The sequence below is a fragment of the Dromiciops gliroides genome, chromosome 5 (genome assembly GCF_019393635.1).
Source record: "Dromiciops gliroides isolate mDroGli1 chromosome 5, mDroGli1.pri, whole genome shotgun sequence".
In the NCBI taxonomy this organism is placed as follows: Eukaryota; Metazoa; Chordata; class Mammalia; order Microbiotheria; family Microbiotheriidae; genus Dromiciops; species Dromiciops gliroides.
The window spans coordinates 165,961,737-165,987,002 of NC_057865.1; the positions used below are offsets into that span (position 1 = coordinate 165,961,737).

Below are 25,266 nucleotides of genomic sequence, written 5' to 3' on the forward strand. Positions count from 1 at the left end.
TTCTGTACCTCTCTCTGTCAAGTTGACACCCAGACTGCTTCAGTATTCCTGTAGCATTCTCTGCCTGAGTTCAGGCTGGGGTCTTTCTCTCCATCCCAGCTTCAACCTAGTCCTTGGGTCCTTTCCCTTCCTCTGCTCGAGCATCCCAGATACACATTTGGTACCACAAAGGTACTCATTTAAGAGTGCTGGGGGGGGAGGGGAGCAGCTAGGTGGTACAGTGGATAAAGCACTCCTGGATTCAGGAGGACCTGAGTTTAAATCTGGCCTCAGACTCTTGACACTTACTAGCTGTGTGAACCTGGGCAAGTCACTTAACCCTCATTGCCCCAACCCCACAAAAAAGAGTGATGGGAAACATCCCTATGTATCCATGTTAGTTCCAGTTTTGGATATGAAATTTGTTAGAAGTGTCACTGGAACAAATTGTTTTTTGTTCTTAAATAAAATAGTAACTATATTATAATAAAAATGCTGCTCTTGTTGCTAACTAAATACAAGGCCAATATAAATAATAATATATTCCCTATCCTGCATACTTTGTAAGGGTAAAACAAAGCAGGGCTCTGAAAAACAACCAACACGTGATTTTTGGAAAAAAAGAGTTTAATCTTAAACCTTAGAACTGTTTCATATCAAGATCAACAAATATTGGGGGGTAGCTAGGTGGCACGGTGGATAAAGCACTGGCCCTGGATTCAGAAGGACCTGAGTTCAAATCTGGCCTCAGACACTTGATACTTACTAGCTGTGTGACCCTAGGCAAGTCACTTAACCCTCATTGCCCTGTGCAAAAAATAAAAAAATTAAAAGATCAACAAATATTTATAAAGCACTGACTATGGGCATGGCACTTGCTGATTAGCCAAAAACAGCAAATACTGTTTTGTGACACTATTTTCCTTCACCTTTCATATTTTCATCACATAAACTTGAACTTCCTTTAAGTTTAATCACCTTCCTTTTCAGCATTTCAAAATTAAAATACTAAGTATAACTTGGTTTTTGCTTACTTTAGCCTTTCAGCATAAACTCAGAAGCACACAATCCTACATGTTATTTCAGAAAATTTACCACAAGAATTCTTTATATTTTCTTTTCTTAAAAAAATGAGTCAGGTTTATTAAATAAAAGTTTATTGTCTAATGTTTACATTTATGTCGCTGCTATAAAGTGCAACAACATACATAAATTCTTAGCATGAATTACTCATTTTCCACCTCTCTCCTCCCTCTACCACCTGAACTTCAAATACTGTTATCTTTCCTTTGGGAGCTTAAAACAAACAAGAAAAATTAGGGCTTAGTATCTTGAGAGTTTTCTCAAGTGACTTAATGAAATAAGGCATGGTCAACAACACAGACAGTACAGACTGTCATTGAAAAGAGCAGGAAGAATCAAAACTGAGGAGGGATATATACTAAGAGGAAACACTGGGCTCAGTTGCTTAAAATGACAGGAATATGTTTGTGGCTTATTTTGTTTTCCACTTTCAGAGCTGAGAAGTAGCTTTCTTGACAGGCACCAAAAAACAAAACAAAATAAACCATGCCAATTAAAAGGGGAAGGGGGAAATATGTGGATGGGGAAGAAGATACGGAGAAGAAGGGAAGTGAGGTGGATACTGTGAGTTAAAAAAGTATAAAAAGTAATTCATCTAAATATATAGATTAGATATAAATGTATTCAGGAACTCATTAAATAAGCTCAAAAGTACTGGAAAGTGGCAATTTGAACTGCATTTATTTGAAAACACAAGTTGGGGAAATATTTACTATTCTTGAGTTTTGTATGCAAAAGTGTCTACCAATATCAAACTGATACCTTTCACCATAGTGGTTCAAAACAGCAAGGTAGATACACTGGTTTCCAGCAATATAGGGAACATTAGATAGATAAGATAGCTATATTTTGAACAAATAATGTAAACTTTAGTTTTAAGGCAGCTGGTACTAATGCTGCTCACAGGCATAGCTCATCACCCATTAGAGAAATGGGGCAGTTAGCACTTTAAAACAAGATGGCGGAGGGGGAAGCCACAGCATTATCGGACCAAAATGATGTTTCAAAATATTTTCCCTTTCACATGAATAATGAAATAGTCGAACATTTAGAAAAACAAAGCACCAACTCCTCCAACTTCAGCCTGCTCCTTAACAAATATTTCAAAATACTGATAAATAATTGTGACTGCAAGTAGAATTCCAGTGCCCGAACCAATAGCCCCCAGGAAGTCGGCTAACACTGAGAGGGCACCAATGCACAAACCACCAAAGGCAGCTGCTGTGGGGATGTACCTGGGAGAGAACCAGCAAGAAAGAAAATGAAAAGCTGCATTAGCCAGAATTTCTTGTACGTTGTAGCTTCACCAATACTATACTATCACTAAAGAAACATAAATAAAACTAAACTCACAAAAAGGCAGCAAATTTTTCTGATAGCAATCACATATATGTCTCATACTATTAGAATTTTCTTATTAAAATAAAGTCTAAAAAACCTTTGACACGAAAATAAGAAAGCACTTATGTGGATCAAAGAGATAATGTGGCTTTTTATGACGAATTAGCAACCAAAATTGGCATAGTCTAATGAAAAACAAGGTATCATCTAGTTTCCTTTGTATACGCTCTTGTGGCTGTCAAGGTAAATTTCAAAATGTTTCATTAATTTCATATACTCATACATTATTCTTTTTTTTGGTGGGGCAATGGGGATTAAGTGACTTGCCCAGGGTCACACAGCCATTAAGTGTCAAGTGTCTGAGGCTGGATTTGAACTCAGGTACTCCTGAATCCAGGGCTGATGCTTTATCCACTGTACCACCTAGCTGCCCCCCATTATTCTTTTTTTTTTTTAGTGAGGCAATTGGGGTTAAGTGACTTGCTCAGGGTCACACAGCTAGTAAGTGTTAAGTGTCTGAGGATGGATTTTGAACTCAGGTACTCCTGAATCCAGAGCTGGTGCTTTATCCACTGTACCATCAAGCTGCCCCCCATTATTCTTTTATTTGGTTTGTTTTTAGTGAGGCAATTGGGGTTAAGTGACTTGCCCAGGGTCACACAGCTAGTAAGTGTTAAGTTTCTAAGGCCGGATTTGAACTCAGGTACTCCTGACTCCAGGGCCGGTGCTCTATCCACTGTGCCATCTAGCTCCCCATTATTCTTAATAATATCAGGTTATAGTTACATATGCTAGGTTTCTGCTAGGTTACAAAGTTCTTAATGTGCATTATACTCATTTTATGCAAGAATTATCATCCTAATCTTAACAGTTATAAAAACTACAGATCAAATAAATTTTTAGAGCTTTACAAATTTTGGGTTATATTTTCTTTCTTTGTAGATGGAGAAACTGAATTCTAGTTAAGAAACTTACCCGAGGTCACAAAGTTAGTAGTGGCAAAATTGAGACCAAAACCTAGGCTTTTTGATTCATGGGCTACTAGTCCTCTGACATATGATATTTAAATTAATCCATCAAATATTTGTTAAGCACCTGCTATGTGTATAGTATTAGGAGGTAAGCAGGCACTATTCAGAATACATCCGCAAATGGGAGAAATCACCTAAGATGGCATATTTCTATTTTTTTATTCATTTTCAGTTGTTTTGTAGGAAACAAAGGAAAAGGACAATGTTAATACTTAAAACATGAATGTGAACAAAGAGAATACAGAACATAGGAACTTCAGCCTGATTGGAAAAATACAAAAAGAATTCTGAATGGTTAAGTGACTTTAACTGACTTTACCTATTAAGTTCATGAACCATAGAGGTGTCTCGGTGACCTCTCATCACCATTTGCTGTTCTTTAAGTTGCTTTGCTACCTGCCAACACAGGAAAAATATTTTAAATCAGATTCCTATAGGGTATAGGTGAAGATTAATCAAAAACAAATGTCATAGTGTCCGCTTTTTTAGCAACTTCAGACAGTTTTAGAAGTTCAAAAAGCTTTCAGGAATCATCCATATACCTACATCTTTGGCTGAGGAGCCAGAAACCTCTATCCATGTCTTAGAGAAAAATGCACAAGATCCCAGCATAAAGATGATATAAACAACCACATGGACAGGGTCTTCAAATATGGCACCCATAGACTCTGGGGGAGAAAGATAATAGCAAAGGCCTCCGACTGGGTAGGAGCGAGCAGGACCTCCTCCACTGACATCCTAGGGAATAGGAATAAAAGCAAACAAATGGTCAAGCTGAGATTCTCCTAAGGCTTCTTGAATTTTCTAAAGTTCTTGTTAGACTCTTCAATGCATTTTTATTTGATGATACCGCAAAAGCTTAAAAATCTCTTTTTGTGAAAAGCTGGGAAGAATTGTATGAATTAATGAAGTGAGCAGAAACAGGAGAACAATTTATTGTAAAATTAATCAACTCTGAAAGACTTGTATATACTTGAACTCTGATCAACACAATGACCAACCACAATTCCAAAGGCCTTGTGATGAAACATGTTATCCACCTCCAGATAGAGTTGACGAATTCAGAGTACAGACTGAAGCATTTCTCTCTTTCTTTCTTTCCTTCTTTCTCTCTCTCTCTCTCTCTTTCATTTTTGGATATGGCTAATATGAAAATTTATTATTCATAACTATACATATTTTTAATAAGTTCTGTTTTTCTTATGTTCTTAATGGATGAATGAGAAGAGAGAAGGAGAGAATTTAGAACTGTAAATAAACCTAATTTTTAAAAATCTGTTTTCATATACAATATATGATACATTTATTATAAAGGTTATGAAAATCATTATGCACACTATCACAGTTTTTCATCTAAGTAGGTATCTCAAGTTTCTCTCTGAAGAATAACATGTTCCCATCTCTGTTTCTGAGTGAACTATTACAAATTATATGCAGTGGTATATAACTGGAACATTCAGATGCAAAGGGGATAACCCAATATTTGCAGGTACCTGATTGTGGAAAATAATCAGTGTAACACATCTGCTCTATGTGGTTTCAGATGACAGAAATGTAAAAATTTGCCTGCAATGACTTCCAAAAAAATTTATATCTTATTTTTAATGAGCACGTGTTTATTGTGAAATGACTGAGATGATGATGATGAAACCAGTGGAAAAATATAAAAGGCTAACTGAAGCTCAAAGTCTGTTATCAAACACTAGTGCTTTACATATTGTGACAGAGCAATTTATTACAGGGTCCAACTCAATTTCAGCATACAATGATTAATTCGCCTGATTCCAGAATTCTTTGCTCTTCCCTAAAACCACTAGTCCCAAATATATCCAACCAGAAAAGGCACTCCTCCTCTTATAATATGGTATCACGTTATGTAACAACAAGAATTAGCAAATAAGGAGGATTTTTAAGATTAACCTTTTGATTTCCTAATACTATCACTAGAAAAGAAGCATAACCAAGTATTTCTAGAAGAATAATCCATGAGGTATTAACTACTTTGGAAATATATTAGCCCATGATAAATATAATCAATAGGAGGAATTACATCCTGTGTTGAAGGAACTAACCCGTTTTCTTCAAATAAGCATTTGTTCATTGAACATTGAACAAATGTTCTTAGGATACACTAAGTAATACATATACATAGATACATATACTTAATAGAGGCTGTGTTTTTCTTTAAACACTAAATTTCACAGGTTTAGTTAAAGAAAGAAGTAGTTGTCAGTAAAAATATATGGGAATGAATCATTGGAGTTATTACTAAGGAGACCAAGTGAATTAAAGTGAATGTATATAATAAAACCAATGGAATTTTACCACATTTCTAAGATAAGGATTATAATAAGACTCATATTACTTTGTATCTGGAGAAATGCTGGAATTTTGTATTCTGCTACAGCATGTAGGACAAAATGTTTTACAGTTCTACAGTTAAAGAAAAATTCCCCATGACCACCACTACCCCTGTACAAAAACGGAATTTGGAATTTAAACCTTTAAAATAAGTACCTAAAACAAACGTCAGAAATTAAAAGGACAAATCTTAGATTTATAATCTGCAAGAACACATCATCCTTTTGGTACTTTGGGAAATGCAGTAATGAGGAGACCTCTTGGCTTATTAATAAGGGAGTCAGCATATTACAATTACTGGATTCTATTTCTAGAAAAATGTCCTCACTACTGTCTGCTGTAGCCTCAGAAATAAGACTGCCTAGTTAATCATTTTTTCCTTTGAAGCCATTTGAATTACATCCTACCTTATTCCCATTCTGGCAGAAAGAGTTAAATGAAATTGTAAAAATGGAACCATAAAAATTTCAAACCATTGCCTTCTGAACAAATAATTTTTCATGAGATCCTTTTTATAAAAGGTGAAGTTTTGAAATATGATTACAAAAGAGGTATTCATTTTCACTTATTTTTATTAGCCCAAATCCACTAAATAGTTCTTTCTGTTAGGGACTAAAAATGTAAATGCATTAAGAGAAGTACATAACAATTTTCTCTCAGTAAATACCCTAATATGGGTTAGTGAATTTGACATTCATAGCAACATCTATTACTTCTTGCAAGAACTCTCTCCCAAAGATTAATTTAAAGTCAATGATTAATTTTTTTTTTGGGGGGGGGGAGGCAATTGGGGTTAAGTGACTTGCCCAGGGTCACACAGCTAGTAAGTGTCAAGTGTGAGCTCGGATTTGAACTCAGGTCCTCCTGACTCCAGGGCTGGTGCTTTATCCACTGCGCCACCTAGCTTCCCAATGATTAAATTTTAAAGTGCTTAATGTAAATAAGATAATACTTACAGCCCATTGTCCTAATAAATTAACTAGGAAGTTGCCACTGAACCGAACAGACAACATCTGGGATATAACATATAAGTTAGAAACCAAGGCAGACTGAAGAATGATGGGAATGTTGGAGGTATAGAAGAGCTTGATGGGATAGCTACTGTACTGTCCACGATATCGAGCAGACTTGATGGGTAAGTCAACACGAAATCCCTAAAATGAAATTAAAAATCGAGATAGAAATTAAATACAAAATAAGATGCCAAGAAAAAAATTCACAAAACCACAAGACAATAAGATATATTGTAGAACATCAGCTATTGAAAGTACGATGCTACTGTGAACATTTCTATAATACTTCCCCAAACAATTTAAACTGAGTTTTTTCATCAACTTTGTGGCCACATTCAAAATTATATGGCTAAAAAGCAGAATTGTTTATATAATTTATCAGATTTGGGAACATTAAAAAGATTCTACATAGTTTTCTGAGAATGTTAAGACACCAGACTTGATAATCTAGATAAGAAACGTTAGACTAAGGACTGACTTCTTTCTCTTTTGAAACCTAATGGTAATTTCATTGCTATAGGGAAATTCTTAATGAAGAAATTCCTTCTATCAATACAAAGTGGCACCTTCTCTGCACTGAAGAGTCATGGGAGTTGTCTAGAGGACTTAGACATTAAGTGTTTTCCCAGGGTCCCGTGCACACTATATGACAGAGATGGGAATTGAACACAAGTGTCCCTGGTTTCAAGGCTGACTCTCTATTCATTATGCCAAACTGACTTTCCTTATCCAAATAAAATATGCAATATCTCACTTAGAGAGATTATACTTACTTGAAAATATATAACGACAGCAAACACAAAAACTGTAGCGATGAGGTTCATGAGATTAGGCAAATTCTGACGATAGAAAGCTTCCCTTAAAGCACGGACTTTGTCTGTTCTGGTGGCCAACAAGTGAAACAGAGCAATGACCGCACCCTCAAACTCAGTGCCTGGGTGAAGCAAAATGAAAATTGACTATGGACTCATTGTCCGATGTTGCCTCAAAAGGTTAAAACAAATAAGTTTGCATTTCCACTTTTTGCTATAAAACAAGACCTAAACTTCTCAATATTGGTCTTGTAAAATAGCCATCTCTTCAAGGAAACATTTAAATAATATCAAAGTGGCAAATAAATCTGTTTGAGAATAAAATTTGGAATTCTATCAAGGCTCTTTTTGAGACTAGCTCAAAAGTAGAATAAACCAAAATGATTTCTTAGTTACTAAATGTATACTGAGAAAAGGGAAAGGATAAGAGGGTATCTTAGAAAGAAGGCAGCAGCAAAGCAAAATAAATAAAAATGTACTTATAGTACATTAATAAATTATCACCTCCTCACTCCCCCAATTTCCCCCCAAAACAACAAAAACCCCAGCATTTCTATTTGTTTAAGATTAGGGTCAGAATTCAAGTACTGAACTAGTAAGGACTTAGACTGGCATTTGAAGGGGGTTGAGGAGAAATGGGGGGAGGGGAAGATAAGGGAAGACAGAAAGAAATATCTGAAATTTCCGCTGCTATTCATAGCCAGTTAGAAGTACAGCAAAAGTATTAGTGCTCCTTGATTACACAATGAACACAATAGTCATTATTTTAAAATACTCAATCCACCACATTTTTATGTCCATGAGAATGCTGAAATTAGCCAACTTCTTAATATATAAATGATTCTAGCCCAGAAATCCAGACTCCTACAGCGAGGGTTTAAGGAAGGTTACCAAACAAATACCAAAACAAAACAAAAAAAAATCTGTTTGCAACCACTGAATTTTCAAGTGAGCAGAGGATGAAATTTTCATCTAGTTTCTTGATTTAATATTTTCTACTCCAGAAGCATCTGCTTCTTGTTTTTTTGAATAGTCAAGCATTGCTTTTCTCATCAGGACATCAAACCAATCCGTCCATAGGCATGTACTGCTACATTATGTCATAATTTACAGCACACATCCAGCAAAACTCGTGCAGTTGCAGTCCCTGCGCAATGTACCTCTGCCAGTGTTAATGGTAGTGGGGCTAAAGGCCTTCCAGACAATGGTTTCACAGATGTTGGTGGCAATAAAGAGGGAAATACCAGACCCCAAGCCGTAACCCTTCTGTAGCAGCTCATCTAACAGCAGCACAATCAAACCAGCAACAAACAACTGTGGGGAAAGAAATGCAAGTAAGCTGAAGCAAGAATAAAATCAAGAAAGTCAAGAAAAGGGAAGAAAAGATGAATACTATCAACTATTTTCAAAGGATAGGCACGATTAATACTAAAACCTAATTGTTGAAATATTAACAGGCCCATGTGCATCTTTATAATTGGATTTTGCCTCCTCAGAGACTAACTCCCCGGTTGATTTTTCTGAACATTAGAGTATCTGGAACATCCAAATAACACTCTAATAGGAGTTTTAACATACATTTTGTTGCATTGTAGCTTTCATAATATTAAACTCATTTTCTCACCACATTTACTAATTTCAGTTTATGAGACATTAAAAATGCTTAGGATTTCTTTTTTTTGAAAGACACTTCTAAAAAACACGCATAAATTTAAAAGCAATTTACTCTTTAAAATGAACCTTTCAGCTACATGCCCAAATGTCAAGGCCTTGAAAACAGGACTTGCCAGTTCCTCTCCAACATTCTGGTTAGCCATTAAGGAGTTGGGAATGATATCTGCTTATCTCAGGCACCTTAAAGCATGAATTAAAATCTTTTTCTGCAGAGGTAGTCAAATGCAATTTCATTTGCTCCATGCTCTCGTCTTCTACTCACTCTCTACTATCCAGCTGGGAAAGGGATGGGACTGAAAAGCTATTTAAAGACCGTTACCTTAGATGCTATCTTTCTCTCCAAAAACCATTTCAATTTTCAGAGATGACCTAATGTTCAAAATCCTAGATTTCAGTTTCAAAAGACCAGAACATAGGGTGTAAACAGAAAAAGACCTATGGGAATTTATGAGTCTCCTTTCTAGCTTAAAAAAGTTTTTGGCACTAAATAAGCCAAAGAAATCTGCAACAATTTTATTGGGATTTTATTTATTATAATACTTACATAAACCAAATTTATATAAATGTATTCATTTATTCTTACATCTCCTTCAACATACATCATGGTGTACTGTGTATACATCTAATGTATTGAATATTTGTTAAAGTGAGTAAATATAGCAAGCTGTCTCTGAACCAGGGTTATTATCTGCTCCTAACTTATCATGAAAGGTGGCCTAGTATAGTGGATTTAAAGCTACCTGTACAAGCAGAAAGACCTGGGTTCAAGTCCTGCCTCTAACAATACTAGCAGTGTGACTGTAGGAAAGTCACCCAACCTCTCACTGTCCCAGGCATCTCTGTAAGAAATTATAGACAAGTTACAAGTCTACATCAGTGAAAGGACTACCCTAGAGCAATGAAATCACAGGTCTCTGACCACCTCCCAAATATTTAACACCAAAGGGTGTTTACTGAGCACCTACTATAATACCAGGACTGTGCTATGCTCTCTATGGGTTGGGGAGAGAACAGGAAAATACAAGAGAAAGAAAAGGGTTTTGGTTTTTTCCGCCCTTTGGCAACTTAAAATCACCTTTCCACATGACTACTTTTCACAAATTCACTTTATTTATAATAATGTTTACCTTCAGATTTTAACTTAACGACTTCCACATTTTCAAAAGCCTTATGAAGAAGGTATGTTTAAAGTATTCCCATTTTGCAGATGAGGAAAAATGATAAGATCACAAAGAGCACTATCCTTTAAATTATGTCAGCTCCTAAGGAACATGTGAAAACTAAGCTTCTACTCTTCAAACGGGGGAAAAGAGTTAGCAGATGAAGAATGGGAAGAAGGACTGATGCCTGCTCCTGGAGCTTTTCTACATTCATAAAAGCACAGAATCTAGGATTTGGAAAGAACCTGGGAGGTAATCTACTCGAACTTTTCGTCCAATGCAGGAATCTCCTTCTAGGAAGCAGCCAACTTCAGCTTAAACCTTCTCCAGTATGAGAACTTTCCTTTTTCCACAAGACATCCTATTAAAGTACTTTCTAATGCAGTTGCATCTATTTCCCTGTAATTTCGACTCATGTGCTCTAGTTCAGGGTTCTTAATCTCTTTTGTGTCATGGACACCTTTGGCATGGTGGGGAAGCCTAGAGGAGACCTCTTCTCAGAATAATGTTTTTAAGTGTATAAGATAAAATATTTAAAATTACAAAGGAAACCAAATGTATTGAAATACAGCTATTAAAAAATGTTGAGGGGCAGCGAGGTGGCACAGTGAATAGAGCACCGGCCCTGGAGTCAGGAGTACCTGAGTTCAAATTCGGCTTCAGACACTTAACATTTAACTAGCTGTGTGACCCTGGGCAAGTCACTTAACCCCAGTTGCCTCACTTAGAAAAAAAAAATGTTGAAAACCAAGTTCACAGCCCCCATGTTAAGAAGCCCTATCTAGTTCCATTGGCACTACAAAGAACAAATCCAATCCTCTTTCCAAAGAATAACTTGTCTAATATTTGAATACAGCTATCCGATCATATCCTTCCCCATGTCCAAGTCTTCTCTTTTCCAGCTTAAATATTTCCATTTCTTTCAACTATCGTATATGTGTCATTTGAAAACTCTTAAACATAGTGATCACTTCTTTGCAAATTCTAGTTTCTTAGGCGCAGCTAGGTGGCACAGTAGATAAAGCACTGGTCCTGGATTCAGGAGGACCTGAGTTCAAATTTGACCTCAGACATTTACTAGCTGTGTAACCCTGGGCAAGTCACTTAACCCTCATTACCCCCCAAAACCAAAAAAACAAATTCTAGTTTCTTGAAGTCCAGAGAAATAAATGTAGCAAGACTATTACCTCCCTTATTCTACAGTATACAGTGTGCTAACTTCTAGTCAGCAGCTAGGAGGCACTGTAGTTAAAGCACTGGCCCTGAAGTTGGAAAGACCTGAGTTTAAATCTGACCTTGGACATTTACTAGCTGTGTGACCCAAGGCAAGTCACTTAACCCATGTAACGATTGGAATGACGCCACCTGCTGGAAACTTACTGTACAAAAGTTCCGCCATGAGGAGAAGGCGCCTGAGGGCAAGACATGTGGCTTTTTTTTGGCGTCAGGAAGTGACATTTGCTTGTGGGAAGAAGAGGGGGCAAAGCTGGTGCTCTAGCTCTCTTTCATCAGGACTCTGGTGGAGAATGAAGCTAAAAATATGCTCTCACTTTGATAGATAGATGAATCCAGGCCTTTCTCTTTCTCTTTACCAAATTCTTATTCTCCTTAATAAATGCTTAAAAGTCTAAACTCTTGCTAAAGCTTATAATTTATTGGCGACCACTCATTAGATATTTTAGACAGACTAGCTAGAATTTTACTCCCTTACACCCAATTGCCTTAAACATCCAGAGTCATCTCTCATAGTCTTGATAATATATTTTGCCACTGGCCCCAGATGGCTTTGAAGGGAAGAGTAAGGTTGGTGACTTTGCACAACCTTCCCTCACTTAAATCTAATTCATTGGAAGTCATGATATCTGTCATGGTCCTCTTTGAGAAAGAAGGACAAACAACAACTTCTAGTCACCTTACACTTAAGTCATATTGAGAATATAATCAAATTCTTTAAAGCCAATTTCCCTCATCCTGTGTTTGTGTAGTTGAATTTTTTTTTTTTACATATAAGGTATTTTATTTTTTCCGTTACATGTAAAGATAGTTCTCAACTTTTGTTTATACAAGCTTTACAATTTCAGATTTTTCTCCCTCCCTCCCCCCTCCCCTAGACAGCAGATAATCTGATACAGGTTATATCTATATATCTATATACATATACATATAGATGTGTATATATATATATATATATACACATCTATACACATATACACATATACATATATATGTGTGTGTGTATGTATATATATATATATATATACATATATATATATATATATATGTTGTGTAGTTGAATTTTTGAACCTAAGTCCAGGGCTTAAAATTTGTCCCTGTTATTTCATCTTATTAATCTTTCCAACCTACATCACTTCCTAAATCTTGACTCTGTCACCCAATGTGATATATCTTGCCCCCACTTTTCTGTTTTCTAAAAACATTATAAATATGCCTTCTAAGTCTAGGATTTGGATCATTTTTTAAAAAAGGAGATAGGGTCAAAGAAAGAGCCCTAGAAACATTCAGTTACATTCTTTCAAGTCAACATTAATCTGTTCACATCAAAATTCTTTAGGCACAAGCAAGCCACTTAACTGTCCCATCATACAAGCTACAAAAAATATCACAGGAGACTATCCTAAATGCTAAAACCCAGATATACTCTGATAGCATTCTTGCACTCAAATAAAATAATCTATGTAAAGGACTTTGCAAACTTTAAAGTGCTATATAAATGCCAATTATTTTTGTGATCTACCCAGTTCCCACCTTAAAAAAAAAACAACAAAGACAATCTGGCAAGCTGATTTGATAGTTTCTCAGTGAACATATGAATTTTTGTGTAAGGTTACTCGGTAGGCACAATGAACAGATTGCTGGACTTGGGAGTCAAGGAAGACCAGAGTTCATATTCAGTGTTTGCTACTTAAATAGCTGGATAACCTTGGGCAAATAGAATACCCTTTCCCAGTCTGTTTCCTCCTCTGTACAATGAGGATAATAATAACATCTACCACACAGGGATGTTGTAAGAATCAAATAAGATAACAGGAAAAGCTTTTTTCAAACCTGAAAGTGCTATATTAAATGCCAGTTATTACTACTGCTACTACTACTATCACCACTACCGCTACCATTACTATCACCACCACCACCACCATCATCATCATAATTGTCATATAGTGATCACTGTTAACTTTTCTAAATTTTTATTTAAAAAAAATTTTTTAAACTTTTCTAAATTAAAAAAAGCTACATGCTAATTCTCAATTTCAAATTTTGTTGGGAGCCAAAAAAGTCAATCTCACTATCTATGGCTCCAGAACATACATTTTTTCTCCTTTTATAAAATTAGAGCATATGCAGCTTTCCAATCTTTTGGCACATTTTCTCAAATTCTCCATAAATATTCAAAAATTAGCTACAGGGGTTGCATAATCATATCTAACAGTTCTGGAGTATGATTTGTCTGGATTTAGAAAATTCTCTTTTAAAGACATTATTGTTAACCTCCTCGGTTATCTGGGGCTTCAAGTCAGACTTTGTTCTGGCTTTTCCAGAGTTAAGCTCAATCTATGAAGACAAGATGGAAACAAAATAAGGAATGTTACTGTTCTACTCCCTATCATTTACTGTTATGGTTTTAAGTCTTTTCTCAAGTTAATACTACATCATATGCCCCAGGCAGTGGTGCTTTCCTCTCTCTCTTTTTCCTATGAACAAAGCTTTGAAAAAGTCTTATTTATAGCTTTTAGGATTTTTTTCACAAACCTTAAGTTATTCTGCTTGTTTAATCTTCCTAACGCTAGCTTTACAATTCCATTCCACTCTTTTTTATAGCTAACCTTAGGAATGTGCCCAACTTTTTTTAACCTTCTGTACATGTTCTTTTGGGGGGGGGGGCGGGGCAGGGAAATCAGGGTTAAGTGACTTGCCCAGGGTCACACAGCTAGTAAGTGTCAAGTGTCTGAGGTCGGATTTGAACTCAGATCCCCCTGAATCTGGGACCAGTGCTTTATCCACTGCCCCACCTAGCTGCCCCCTGTACATGTTCTTTTAAAAAAAAAAATGAGGTCAGTTTCCTAGGAAGTCATATCAGTCTCTTTATATGCCTCCCCCTTTTCTTCTTCTTCACTATTATTATATGACATTATATGTAAAAACTATGCTTACCACATGCTTATTATCTTGAGCCATCATCCCCTTTTAGAGTCACTGACCTTAGCATTCTTTTTTAATTAAAATTTTTTTGACAGCATTCTTACACTAGACATTTCCCAATACACTTTCCTTAAATCTAAAAGTCTTCCTTGAGCGTTCCCTTCTTTCATAGTTACAAGCTCTAAGTAGATATGATTACTCTCTCACAAGGTTTCCATCCCTCTCACTTCACCAGACAGTTTTTCCTCCATGAATTCAATTTCATTCCATGCACTTTTTTTTTTCAGGGCAATGAGGGTTAAGTGACTTGCCCAGGATCACACAGCTAGTAAGTGTCAAGTGTCTGAGGCTGGATTTGAACTCAGGTCCTCCTGAATCCAGGGCCAGTGTTTTATCCACTGCGCCACCTAGTTGCCCTTCAATGCACTTATTCATCTCTTTCTATGAATTACAAAGTAATTACAAAGCTTTGGGCTGGCACTGGGGATATAGAGACAAAAGAACCAGCCTCTGCCCTCAAGGAGCTCACTTCTACATTGTGGATAGTAAATACAGACACAAAAATAAAACATCCTTTCCCTCAAGGAGCCTCCATTAAACCTGGGAGGTGGGGAGGAAGGAAAAGGAACATAGAATACATACAAAGTGATTTCAAGAGTAAAGAACATGAACAATTGGGGAAGGAGTCAGGCAAGACTCCTCCTTCATCAGAACTAGCAACAAGCTAGGAACTCTAAGAGGTAGAGGTGAAGAGAGAGGACATCCCAGACATGGGAAGGGGTGCGGTGAGGGGGGGGGGGGACTGACAGCTGGTGCAGAAATGGAATTGTGCATGGGGAATAGCAAGCAAGCCAACTGGACTAGAACGTGTGAAAGGAAGTAAAAGAAATACAACTGAAAAGGTAGCAGCAATAGCGTGGAGTGCTTTAAATGCCAAAAGTTGAGAAGCTGATGTCCTATGCTGGAGGCAATTGGGGGCCACTGAAGATTTCTGCGTAGATGAATAAAGGCAAGGGACTGGACAGAGACCAGTAGTTGACAAGATACTGCTCTTGGCAGTCAAGAGGACTCAGGTTATAATTCCACCTCAGAAATTTGAGTGCCAGTGGGCAAGTCACTTAACTTCTCTGTTCCCCAGTTTTATTATCTCTAAAATAGCAGAGCTGGATTCAATGGCCTCTCAAGGTCCCTTTCAGCTCTACATCTATAATCCTATCTCCTGTGATTTCATCAGTATAGGGAGCTCTTGGGTGAGGAGATTCTCTCTATAATCCATGTTGCCCTTAGTCTGGAGCTCTTGCCTTGAGTTGCACAGCCAGTATCTGTCAGAAATGGGACCTGAGCCCAGATATTCCTGGCCTTGAGACCAGCTCAATATCCACTATGGCAAGGTTTCCTAAACAAGAGATCTGTGAGCTTGGAAGGGGAAAAAGCTACATCTTCATTTTCACTCATCTCTAACTTAAATTTAGCATTTGCATCAATTATTTAAAAATATTCCGAGAAGAGGTGCATAGCCTTCATCAGATGGCCAGTGGGATTCATCAGCAAAAATGATTAATAATCCCTAAACAATGGCAACTTGAGTTGAGGGAATGGCACTGTCAAATCTAACTGTTAGGAACAGAATCCAGGCAACAGTGTGGAAAACATTTAAGAAAAGAAAGACGGGAAGCAGGAGAACAATTGGGAGGCTGCTGTGATAGTTTTGGCAAAAGGTAATAAGGACCTTACCTAAGTTTGTCTATGTCAGTGGAGAGAAGGGGACAGACATTAGACTGAATACACAACCATTTATGATACCTTCCTCTATGACATTTTGCTTGTTTATGATCTTGTCTTGTTTACTCCAGGATTTTTTTCAGGGGGGAAAGGAGATAAATTCAAGCAATTTCTCTGATATCCCTGGATACCAATATCAGTGTTGGAAGACAGACTGAAAGGGAGGGAGCTGAGGCTGTGAGTATAGATTCAAGAGACTGGAAGTGAAAGGTTAAAGAGATATTGGAAGGTAGCTAAAAATGATGGCAGAGTAAAGGTAAAGTGTGTTTTTTAAAGTGGTACTGATGTCCACTGTTTTTCTAACTATACACTTCCCCCTACTCATCAAGTTTTCTCTTCTACCAAAGATTAATGAAAATGGGGGGGGGGGAAACACCACAAAACCCAATGCCATGCCCAAAAAAGTACAAAACCAACCAACTCTTCAAAGCATGCAATACTGTATACTCCTGCAGTCATAGATTTCCCCAATGAAAGGAGAGGCATTTTCTCATCATTCCCATGGGGCCAATCTTGATTATGACTGCACACCTTTTAGTTTTATTATTTTTTCCACTTAGGTTGTTGTAGTTGTCTATTGTTTTCCTGTGTCTGCTTACTTCCTTATGCATCAATTCACATGGATCTTAGCCCAGTAACACAGTGGGTGCTTGTTTAATGTTTACGGTCTTTTCTCTGTTTCTCTGAAATCTTCATATGTTGTTTCTTCTGGTGGAATTACATTCCATTCAATCCATGCACCATAATTTGTTTAACCATTCTCCAAATGATGGAGGTTCACTGATTCCATATTTGTCACCCAATCAGGATTCTGATAGTTTTTATCCACTGACCTCTGTAGCTGTCTCTCTCTCATTGAATTCAGAGCATAGTTTATATTTTCTCTCCTCCCCAACTCCTGTCCTCATACTAGGGGACTTCAAAAACATATAATGATACTCCTTCAAACAACCTCACCTCAAAGTCCCTCAATTCACTCATTTCCCACAATCTAGTTCTCTAATCCACCTCAACTACATAAAGATGGCCATCCATGCCCTTAAACTTGCCATCTCCCACATGTATTCAATTTCTGTGTTCATGAACTATGAAATTTCTTTTCTGGAACATAATTTGTTGTCATTCCACTTCTCTCTCCACTTTGCAACCCCTAAGCCTGTTCTTCATTCTCACTGTGACCTCCAATCTTGCCAGCAAAGTAGCTAGGTGGCATGGTAGATAAAGCACTGGGTCTGAAGCCAGGAAAATCTGAGTTCAAATCCAACCTCAGACACTAGCTCAGACACTTACTAGTGTGACTCTGGGCAAGTCAATTAGCCTATTCGTCTCAGTTTCCTCAAATGTAAAATGGGGGATAACAGAATCTTCCTGCCAGGATTAGTGTGATGATCGACTGAGATACTTGTCATATACCTAGCACAGTGTTTGGGAAATAGGAGGTGCTCAGTAAATGTCTTCATCCCTGCCTTCCTTCCTTCCTTTCCCAGGCTATCACTCTTATAATTACTATGCTGTCTTTCTCAAATGAATAAAGTGCTTAGACGGTGTCTGACAGAGTAGGTGCTTATATATAAATGCTTTTTCCATCCCCTTCCCCCTTATGATCTTCTCCATCTTGACCTCTGGTAAAACAGCTCAACTGTACAAAGTCCTCTTCTCTTGAGAAGAACAAGAAAGCTATTGCAATAGCAAAGAAGTGAGGTGATAAAAACCTGCATCAAGTTGGTAAGAGAGTATTGTTAAAGGCTAAAATTCTAGCTATTCTGTCTAAAATATCTAATGAGTGGTCGCCAATAAATTATAAGCTTTAGCAAGAGTTAGGCTCTTAAGCATTTATTAAGGAGAATAAGAATTTGGTAAAGAGAGAGAAAGGCCTACATTCATCTATCTATTAAAGGGAGAGCACGTTTCTAGCTCCGCTCTCCGCCAGTCCCCAGGAAAGAGCCCCAGTCAGAGCACCAGGCTCTTCCTTCTTCCTCTCACTAGCAAACGTCACTTCCTGACGCCAAAGAAAAGACCCTTGGTCTTGCCCTCAGAGACGTTCATCTCATGGCGCAGCTTTTCTACAGTAAGTCTCCAGCAGGTGGCGTCATTCCAATCATTACAGTTTGTATTTGTGTATACATACACACACACACATATATGTGTATATAATATAGATATGTATGCATATACATGTAAAAGAGAGACTGTGATGGTAGAAACAATAAGACTTGATAATGAACTGGAGCTGGAAGAGTGAAAATGAGGAATTGAGGGTAACATTTGGATGGCTGGGAGGATGGTGGAACTCTGGACAGTAATAGAAAAGTTAAGAAGTAACGAGGAGGGGAGGAAGGGTTGATGGTGTGTGTGTGTGTGTGTGTGTGTGTGTGTGTGTGTGTGTGTAAATAATAAAGCTAGAATAAGGATCAGGAAAAAAAGTAAATGATCAAAGGAGACACATAAAAAAGGAGAATGGAGAAGATAGGATTGGCAATGACATGGAGAAGGTCCATTTCTTCCTTAGAGATTAGAGCAAGGAAGAAGGTGGAGAATGGTGTAAAGGAGTTTTTAGATTTGAAGTAGGGGAGAAAGAGCTTAAAATGGATTTTCTTGTTTTTTTCAGTAAGGTAGAAGATAAGGGAGAAGGGGGTGATGTCAGAGGCTAAAGGAGAGATGGAAAAGTTGTTGTCAGAGACCAAAGGGAATTACTTAAGCAATAAAAGAATCGCCATAAAGGAATGAGGACCCATGTGAGACTGAATCAAAGAATTACAGTGTATTGAGGCAGGAGCTGTGTAACTATCTCTAGCAGCATTTGATTAACATAGAAATTCAAGCAGAGAAGATGGATGCTGGGGGTAACCTGGAATTTAGCAAGATGAAAGTGGCATTTAGGAACACTGGTGCATAGCTGAATTGGTTAACAACAAGAACTATAAGATCAAGATGATGAAAGGAGGAGGGAGATGATGCCAAAGCAGGGATCTATAACTACAGACTAGGAAAAGGAAAGAAAGGAGGAGGGAGATGATGCCAAAGCAGGGATCTATAACTACAGACTAGGAAAAGGAAAGGGATGAGGGAATAGAGGTAACAGAACAATAAATTTAGGACAGGAGACAATGATGAGAGAAGGGAATTCAGAATTAAGGATCACAGAATTAGCACAAGTTACAGATGATGGTGAGTTTTAAGGTAAGACCATCCCTTCTGCTGGCTGAGGTAAAGTGAAAGATAAAGGTTATGGGAACTGAGGAGTTTTATGAACTGGGAAGTCAGGCTATTTGAGGGGACATGTATTCCAGACTCCTCAAGTATAAGAACGGGAAGAAGAATGGGGAAAGAAAGTGATGTGGAAGGTGGAAGACTATTACAAGGATCTCAGAAAAATCTAGATTTACATGAGCTGATGCAATGTGAAATGTACTATGTACAAAGTACCAGCAATACTGTAAGATGATCATCTGTGAATGATTTAGCTACTCTCAGCAATAAAATGATCCAAGATAATTCTGAAGAATTTATAATGAAAAATGTTATCCATCTCCAGAGAAAGAAGTGGTGGTGTCTGACTACAGACTGAAGCATAATATTTTGTACTTTCTTTATTTTTCTTGAGGATTTTTTGTCTATTTTCTTTCACAACATGACTAATATGGAAATGTCTTGCATGACTACACATGTATAACCTATATGGAATTACATGCCTTCTCAAAGGTGGAGGAAGGAGGAAGGGAGAGAATTTGGAACTCAAAGTTTTAAAAATGTGTATTGGGCAGCTAGGTGGCACAGTGGATAAAGCACTGGCCCTGGATTCAGGAGGATCTGAGTTCAAATCCGGCCTCAGACACTTGACACTTACTAGCTGTGTGACCCTGGGCAAGTCACTTAACCCCCCATTGCCCCACAAAAAACAAAAACAAAAACAAAAATGGGTATTAATTGTTTTTACATGTAATTGAGGAAAATAAAATACTTTTAAAAATAATGACATATCATTAAGCATTGGATTCTGCTACAATGGTAATTGCCTAACCATAAGAAATACATTATGGCCAACCAAAGGACATACTCTTAAAAAACTAAGCTTATATATAAAAATACCCTGATTCAATGTTGTCTCTATTGTAATCCAGATGTTCAATCTTTACAAAGTATTTAAGTCACAACTATAACAAGCCATCCATTTACTCACTTATTCTTTCTCCACTAACACAGAAAAAACAAACTACTACAATTGCAGTGCTGACAAATAATTAAATAAGGGTTTATCTAACGTTTGTAAATCTGTAAATTGTTTTGTCCAATCTTAAAATATAACTATTAGATTTCTCAGTACTGTCTATAATTATTTTAATATAACTTAGGGACCTCATTCACATATAAAATGTCAATTATTATTTAATCTATCCAGTTTAGTAAGAAGAAAATTCTAAATGCTGTTTTCATATTTCTACAATGGTCTACAAAAAACTTCAATAAAATCAGAGGTGAGTTAAGCATATTGTTTAGATCAGTCCAGTTTGAGTATCAATTTTTAAAAAACACATTTTTTTCTAAAACACTGGTTACCACAAAAAAAAAATATTCCAAGGGAACAGAAAAAAATTACATTGATTTCTAAGTCATTTAATCAGTATCTTTAACATTAGGGGAAAGCATACAGAGCCCTAAAAACATAAAAAACCATCTTTAGTATAGCTTATTTTCTCCACTGTTTTTAAGGAATTGACAGCCCATCTTTTAAATAATGAAAATTAAGTCAATGTTCTATTTTTATTGAAACAGATATAACTTGTATCATATCCCAAAATAAGAAAAGTTTTAGTCTTTTTTTTTTTTTTGCAGGGCAATTGGGGTTAAGTGACTTGCCCAGGGTCACACAGCTAGTAACTGTTAAGTGGCTGAGGCCGGATTTGAACTCAGATCCTCCAGAATCCGGGGCTGGTGCTCTATCCACTGTGCCACCTAGGTGCCCGAAAAGATTTAGTCTTAATCAAATAAGTAAAAGAGGAAAAATCTAAAACACTGGTGGCTCATTAGAAAATTCCTCTCAAACCTCTGATTTCTAGGGTAACTGAGACTAACTCCACTTTGCTACATTAATATAAAACAAGCAGCCTAAACCTGTAGAAATCAACTAAGTTATCAGTGGTGTTTCACTCATATATGAGAAAAGAACTGCAATCTATATAAACTTCTATATGGCTTTCAAAAGAAATTCCATATAGAAAGTTTAACAAATTTAAGCTATAACTACCCTTAAGGGTTTTTTTTTTTTTTTGGTGGGGCAATGGGGGTTAAGTGACTTGCCCAGGGTCACACAGCTAGTAAGTGTCAAGTGTCTGAGGCCGGATTTGAACTCAGGTCCTCCGGACTCTAGGGCCAGTGCTTTATCCACTGCACCACCTAGCTGCCCCTATCCTTAAGTTTTTAAAGAACATACTAGAGTAAAAATATTATGCCAATTTTTCCCCCATACTCTCCCAAATCATCTATTTTTAAGTCTATGGATTAGTTTTGCTATTTAAGTCTATGAATTAGTTTTGCTATTTAAGTGTTCTTATTTATGCAGCTAAAATTATATTAAAATCAAAGGTAAGACTAGCCTGAAGGAGTAAACAAAAAAGAAAGTTTTGTTATTCTGATATTTGAAAAAATAAGATCTTACCTGAATGATTATAAGTAGACAGATTCCAGCACCCATTTCAGCAGGATCTCCATACATTCCAGTCATGACATACACAATGGCTTGCCCAATAGTTATAATCATACCAAATACTGATTTTAAAAAAGAAGAGACAAGAGAGAGAAAATTAAACTAGAACAGAAAAGTAGAAAACTGTTAACAGAAATGTCCTTGAAATTAAAATAAGTTTGAGATATCTTAGTCAACTTTAATACTCACATTTCTGGGCTCCATTGAACAGAGCTCGGTCTTTTGGTGTATCTCCAACTTCAATGATTTTAGCTCCAGCTAACAACTGCATGATCAAACCAGATGTTACGATTGGAGAGATACCCAATTCCATTAAAGTTCCTTTGTGGTGATGGAGGGGAGAGAAGCACAACATAATTTTTATTATTACACAACAGCAGTGTTTGATTTATTTAAGTAAATGTTCAAGAATTTCTCTAGATAAGAAATACCACCTCATTTCTTAAAAGTTACATTCTATGTATTATTCATGTACTAAATCAAAATGACCAGAAACCACTGGAAAAAAACGTAAAAAATATAAACATATTAAAGGTTAGGGGCAGCTAGGTGGAGCAGTGAATAGAATGTCAGGAAGACTTGAATTTAAATTCTGCCCCTGACATTTACACTGTGGGACCCTGGACAAGTCACATAAATACTCTCTGTCTCAGTTTCCTCATCTGTAAAATGGGAATAACATGAGTACCTTCCTCCTAAGCCTGTTGTAAGGATCATGAGATAATAATTGTAAAGTGCTTAGCACAATGCCTGGCATATAACAAGTACTATATAAATGTTAGCGACTGCTGCAGCTGCTGCTGACAACAACAACATTACACTTTGGTAAATAATCTTACAAAATTTTTGCCCCAAATATTCCTAAAGGAGACCAAATTACTTGGTGATAAGACTAATGAAACAATAAAAACTGCATGCCATGAGTCAGTTAACATGTCTAAAAAAAGCTTTATTAAGTCTCATACTTTAAAAAATGTACTTAGTAATAAAAAACTTCCTCTGGAAGTTAACAGGATAACTTCTTAATACGTCATCAATATGGAATCTCTGGGATTTCATCAATATGGAATCTCTCTTTATAGATGCAGATAAGAATCCCTTTACATATTACTACATAATTTCATGAGTTGTTGTAGCCAAAAAAACCACTGCCATTTGTGAATTTACTTGTGATTGTTTTGGGGGGGATTATTAAATAAAATTTAATGCCATTCAATCAAATTTAATTATTTACTTAACTGATCCCACCCATTTATTTATTTAAATGGATTTTGAGATTTTAAATTAAACTTAAATTTTAAATTAAAAATTTATTTAATTAAATTTAAATTTAACTTAAAAATTAATAAAAATTAATATTTTATTAAAATAAAATTATGGTTATTTTATTCAAGCCTTTGCAGACTTGAACATTGGACATAAAAACTGTTGTTGACACATAATCAAAGTCTTGCTTGTTTCTCAGGACCTGCAAAAACACATCCTCTATAGTCTCCAAGAACCCAGGGCTACCTCCAATAGCACAAGCAGCATCAGAATATGACTTTGTTAAATTATGAGTGAACAAAGTATATATCATGTGCTTCCTAAGTGCTAAGCCCTGGGGTTACAAATGAAAACGGAAGGCAGCTCCTATTCTCAAGGAGCTCACATTCTAAAGGGGTAGACAACACATCTGAAAGGTTTCAGCTGAAGATCAGATGGAGAAGCAGAAATGTTAACCCCTCTTCTTTAATGTCTTTTCCCTGATAAAATGTTATCAGTTTCTGAAGAGAATCCATTAAACAGGGTGGAGGACTTTTCTAGGTTTTTAGGAGTTGTGGCTGTCACACCTACAGGCTCCATCTCTACTGGTATTGCTTCCCAGGATGATCTCTGCTTGTGGGGTGGAAGCCTTACTACTGAGAGAAAAGACCATATTTTGACTTTTCTTAGAGTCCCGGGGACAGAGGGTGGGTTTAGTTTCAAACTCCATGACCTTGTTGCTTGGATTACCCAGTAGGGGGCTGCCCACCATACAAAGCCCCAAGAAGTCAGGGCCTCTGGGACTTGTGCCCGAGCAGGGCTTGGAATGGGGCCTGTGCTTTATAGGAACTAAGCTGACCTGGAAATTCACCTTGAGGTGCCCAAGATGATTCCCAAGTGACCCCGGAGTTCAAACCCTGACTTAAGTTTTGTTTTTTGAAAAGTCATGTATGTTAACACAGCATTCTTCTAAGGAGGAGTGGACATTCTTGCCCAGAATAGGTTATGGTCTGGTATTGCAGTTTGTACAATTTAATTGGTCAACTGCTACCTTCTAGCACTGTGATTGGTCTACTTGATGCAATCTAATTAGTTGTTACTGTCATTCTGTATGTAAATAGAAACTGTAATGTATATAAGGGGATTGTAAAATACTGTAATGTGACTAGTTGGGAGGGACCCCTTGGTGGGCATAAATAATGGTGCAGGACCTCATTTCCGTGCACTCTCCAACACATTGAGAAGAGTGCCCATCTTCAAGAAGATGAAATAAAGAAGCCTTCAATCACATTCTGCTGCCTGCTTGGATTCTTTGAGATATGAAACACTAATTCAAGCTGTTATCTGCATTTCTAACACTACTGTCAAGGCTCTTGGATTCAGGGTCCTAGCCCTTCTCCATTAAGATCACAGTTGTAGTAGTAACATGATCTGCATGTCACATGCTGCCTTCTGACTCTCCCTCAGGGTGGTCTGCCTGCCTTGTGTGTAAAAATTGGCTGGCCCCTTTTCCAGAGAAGCCACATCTCTGAATGATGGCTGTGAGGGATGAGCTGGCAACAGGACCAGAAGTATGGAAAGTGCTACCATTTCCAGGGCTTCTGTGCCCAGAGAGCTGCTAGAGTTCCGGATATCTCCATAAAATGCCATTTAGATGTTTCATCATGGTGTCTCGGTGACTCTGGCTATGCTAGCAGAGTAAAATCTGGCAGTTTATATCATTCAGGAAAGGCTTAGCAATAGATCATGTCTGGTTTTTAAGGACCAGCTAAGCAAAGTACAGAAAGGCACACTAGTAGGTTGGTGACTTGGTGATTAATTCTTTGGACACAAAACTATGAAAACTACAAAATACCCTTCAGTCCTATGTGGGCCTTTCTGCTTCAACAACAGTGCTATTAGAATAATGATAAAGGGGGAAGC

At 37.0% G+C, this 25,266-nt stretch overlaps 1 protein-coding gene across 1 annotated transcript in view; it reads right to left on the bottom strand.

Annotated features, from left to right (window-relative positions):
• Positions 1-398: 398 nt before the first annotated feature.
• SEC61A2 (SEC61 translocon subunit alpha 2) overlaps positions 399-25,266 on the bottom strand; it is a 45,772-nt gene continuing 20,904 nt past the window's right edge. Inside the window, exons 5-12 of the mRNA XM_043968861.1 lie at positions 22,288-22,419; positions 22,051-22,160; positions 8,781-8,934; positions 7,582-7,742; positions 6,752-6,949; positions 3,981-4,172; positions 3,754-3,830; positions 399-2,297 (exon numbers count right to left, since the gene is read on the bottom strand). Of these exons, the coding sequence (XP_043824796.1) occupies positions 2,111-2,297; positions 3,754-3,830; positions 3,981-4,172; positions 6,752-6,949; positions 7,582-7,742; positions 8,781-8,934; positions 22,051-22,160; positions 22,288-22,419 (1,211 nt within the window). The 3' untranslated portion in view covers positions 399-2,110. The remainder of the gene's footprint in view (positions 2,298-3,753; positions 3,831-3,980; positions 4,173-6,751; positions 6,950-7,581; positions 7,743-8,780; positions 8,935-22,050; positions 22,161-22,287; positions 22,420-25,266) is intronic.